The sequence below is a fragment of the Ruditapes philippinarum genome, unplaced genomic scaffold (genome assembly GCF_026571515.1).
Source record: "Ruditapes philippinarum isolate M1 unplaced genomic scaffold, ASM2657151v2 ctg2004_1_1_1_1, whole genome shotgun sequence".
NCBI lineage: Eukaryota > Metazoa > Mollusca > Bivalvia > Venerida > Veneridae > Ruditapes > Ruditapes philippinarum.
This window is the reverse complement of record NW_026855269.1, coordinates 74,079-78,003: the sequence shown is the minus strand read 5'-3', so window position 1 is coordinate 78,003 and position 3,925 is coordinate 74,079. Positions and strand designations below refer to the sequence as shown.

The 3,925-nt window shown below is 29.4% G+C and overlaps 1 protein-coding gene across 1 annotated transcript; it reads right to left on the bottom strand.

Moving 5' to 3' along the window:
• Positions 1-1,027: 1,027 nt before the first annotated feature.
• LOC132742695 (uncharacterized) lies at positions 1,028-3,925 on the bottom strand. Its single transcript, XM_060731161.1, has 5 exons — positions 3,758-3,925; positions 3,249-3,337; positions 2,814-2,910; positions 2,135-2,245; positions 1,028-1,612 (listed from the first exon to the last, which is right to left on the bottom strand). Coding segments are annotated over exons 1-5 (414 nt in total). The 5' UTR covers positions 3,873-3,925; the 3' UTR covers positions 1,028-1,610.

Here is a 3,925-nt window from a genome sequence, read left to right as displayed (position 1 = left end):
GTACAACACATAAAACGGGAATTATATTTAAGCAACACATGAAGTAATTTGTTGTCTGGTTAATCAAACATTCTTTTTTTGTACACAGATCCTGAATTACAAAATATTTAATGTTGAACATTCTAAAAAATAACAATTATAAAAAATTACTTCACAATAATAGCCTTACGATGTGTAAAATGTTACATCCGGATTTAATAGTTCAACATCGGCTTTTCTGTATGCAATGAACTCCGTATTTGTTATTAACTACCAATTTTTCTTTTTATATCAGTTCTTAATAATTTGGTAAATCAATGGGTTTTTTTTTTAAAAAATGTAAAAAATGCAGTTAATTTTAATAATGTTTATGTCCCTTTGACAAGATGATGTATTGTACAGAAAACTTGTCTCATTTAATTAAAAAATAAACGTCTTTGTAAATTTTAGATTTATATCTGGTTAACTATGTAAATATTTTGAATGTACATTGACAAGACGCGATCAAATGAATCTTACTTCTATGAAATGTGTAAAATGTAATGTTAAACCTGTAAATCATTTCAGAAACAGGTAAGTTAAGTTTGTGTTTAGAAAATATATGATTTCTTTCTATTTGTAGTAGAATATTTAATGTTAAAAATATGTTTGTTAGTTTCACCTGTTTATGAAATAGGAATCATACTTCGTTAATAATGTTGAACCTAAATACACGAAGGACTTGCTGATGAGGAGAAGAAAGTATGCAAAAGTTCGTGAAATTCAGGAATGTCAAGTCCGGTGATTGCAAGTCCGATATATTACATTTGATTTGAGTTGATGGGCAAAACATAGCATCTACGATAGACCGTTTATATAGATTGTTATCGTAGATTTAAATCATTATCAAATCTTAATCAAACAATGTTTGAAAGCTATAGCTTTGTCAAATATTGTATTCAAGTTTATTAATATAATTGGAGAATTTCGCTTGCTTGATTTCAGATATATAATTATTGTTGTTTCGTCGTTTTTGAAATAAAGCGTCAAGTTAACCAGATAATTAGTTTATACGATTTATTTTAGTTCGTGTTGGATGCTATAAGCTAATAGAATAAGGCTCTCGGATCAACAAAGATAAATAATCGACGTTGATGATTTGCTTTCCATATTGACAATAAATCAGGATAATATGACCCTTAATGTTACCAAGGTATTGATCATTTTAATTCTTTTTTAATAATGACTAGGTTATTATATATAACCCCTGTATCATTATCCTTTTATACGAAGTCTGCTTTGTTTAAGCGTAATGTCTATGTACTATGTTCACGTCTTTGATTACACGGCCATTTTTATTCTTATAACAAGTTCGGTTCACTGAAGATTTCCAAAATATGTCCTTTTCGACAGTTTTTGTTTCCTTCTTCTTTCTTTGTTTGAGATGCGGGTACACAGATCAATACGTGTACTTAATCTTAGTATATTCGTTAAAAATTAAGTGTTTTAACCCAAACAAAAAGTTTAAAATGTAATATTAGGTATATGTCAATATTTAATCATGATAAAAAAAACCACATCAATTTCAAGAGAAGTATTTATTTGTTATTGTAGACAATCACTGTTCACTTTGATTTACAAGATCAATGGATTCCTGAAAAAGAAGAAAACAATTTATATAATGTAAAAGAATGCATCTTTCATTTTTAATGAAATAACTTGTACATGTGTCACCCTATTACTTGGGTTCATTCCTACATGAATTTTTCAACGAATAACTATGAATACTAATTTGATATTGCAACAGTATTATCTACTGTTATTGAAGTAAAATATGTCAGAAAAAATCTGACAACTGTCGTCTTTTAAAGTGGTACTGCTTTTTTTTGTTCGAATCATTTATTGATATTTTAGCACTTTTTCAAGAATTAAGCATTTTTGTTATTTCAAACGAACGATTTCATACACCGATAATTACCAAAACTATTGTAATCTCTGATGCTTTCACCAAGCTCAACTATGTTAGATGCCTTGTTATGTATAAGTATTGTCTGTTGACACTAAAATATCCATTTGTACGTACAGACCTACAGATACACTGCAATCGAGACGACCACACTTCTTATCTTACCAACAATTCTTTTTACAAGAAAATGTAATTTCGTTTGAAACTTACAGTAGCACCTCGGTGGTTTGTAAACACTTTGGGGATTGGAACGGAATCGATTCCTGAAATCACAAAGTCCTGTACGCATTTGTCGCCTTCTTCCGCTTTTGCGGTAGTAACCTGTTTAACCATAAAAAATCATTTGCAATTACTAGTACTACAATGAAAATAAGAATTGTAAGTGTGGAAACAAGTAATCGGTGTATAAAATATTGAAATGCAATAACGATTTGATATTTTAGAACCACGTGAAGGACTAATATTACATTTTATGAGCCATTAGCATTGTCCATAACAAAATTATTCTCTGGCTACTCCTTTGTAAATAAGGGATTCCACTGACTCTTTTTACATTACGGGACTGGACACATTTTTGTGTGTAGTAAGGACCAATAAGTCGTGTGCAAAGTTTCAGATAATTACCTAACTGCTTTATTCCAGAAAATCATTTCTGTTGTGCAAAATGATTAAAAAATAAAAATGGTTAAAACACGTTTTATCTCATGTCCGGCTAAAAATAAATCGAACAAAAATCGATTTCATGTTAATTCTTAGAATATTTAACAGACAAGGCTAAATACATGTATGTTGAAACATTTTGCTATGCTTACAAGGGTGATTGGGGCTGGGGAGAGTGAAGCACAGCTTAAAGATAATTTCCAAAAGCATGGTCACATTTGCCACTTACCTGTAAGGACATAATAATAGCCTTTCTGTAAAATGATGCCGCAGGCAGAACCATCTGTAGCAGTGTATAAGTGTCTGACGTCAACACCACCTTGCATCTGTATATTAAAAGTTACGATATTTTACAAACTATATGTTTTACCACCATCCCTTCCGGCAGGTGCAAAGCAATACATTTGGTCATTTACTTGGTTTACTTCACAATAGTTTAATGTAGTATATGAATAATCTAAAGATTTTATTGACAGATCAACGCTATATTTACCGAAGATATTTTGTTTCAATATAAAGTGCTCAGTTTTCTAGTAATTTGTAATAAGGTGACTTTAATATTTAGTGGAACAAATTTCAAGACATGCAATTGGAATACTTCTGATATCAGCACAGGACTTTCTGTATGTTAAAAATCATGAATATAATTTAAGAATGTACTTACATTTGATCTAAATGTAGCGATCAAATTGATCTTATAGACTCTGTCCATACCATACACATTACCATTGTTCAACACCTTTACCAGAACCACTGTATCAAAACATTGTATTTTCCGTTTTTACCACACATTTGATGATCAGTTTTTGGATTGAAAGTTATCAAACATATACACATATGTTGATACAAATTCAGGATCGATATATGTGCAAATATAACTATAGCTATTAAACCTTTTAAACAGAAAATAAAAGACATTGTCTTTGATTTAATTTGCAAACGTACCTGTTTTCTGAAACAATTAATTTTCAACATCTAACGCGTATATAAAACTTTTTTTAATAGATAAAAGATAATAATACTACTACTGTATTTAGTTGAATTATTCAACAATGATAAATAAAAAAATCGACCAAACAATACATTTTATCAGCTTTAATAGACATGACATTTTACAATTTACATTTGATAAAGTTAATTGAATTTCAAAGTAAAATGAGTTTTAATACATACAGAAGTTTGATCTACAATTTTTGTCCTGTATTGAGATGTTAGGATTACATGTACATGCGCTGCCATATTGTACTGTTGTAATAACACCAATAACAAAACATATCAACAGCTTCATTCTGAATAATAAATCTGAAACAGAAATAATAATTTCAAATACCAGTTAAATAT

Bases quoted from the DNA above. Each gene is read 5' to 3' on its own strand.
- LOC132742695 (XM_060731161.1), bottom strand. From the start codon at position 3,872: ATGAAGCTGTTGATATGTTTTGTTATTGGTGTTATTACAACAGTACAA. The intron at 3,338-3,757 runs GTATGTATTAAA...GTTTTGATACAG, and splicing joins AAATTGTAGATCAAACTTCT to TGGTTCTGGTAAAGGTGTTG. The intron at 2,911-3,248 runs GTAAGTACATTC...TTTAATATACAG, and splicing joins TCGCTACATTTAGATCAAAT to ATGCAAGGTGGTGTTGACGT.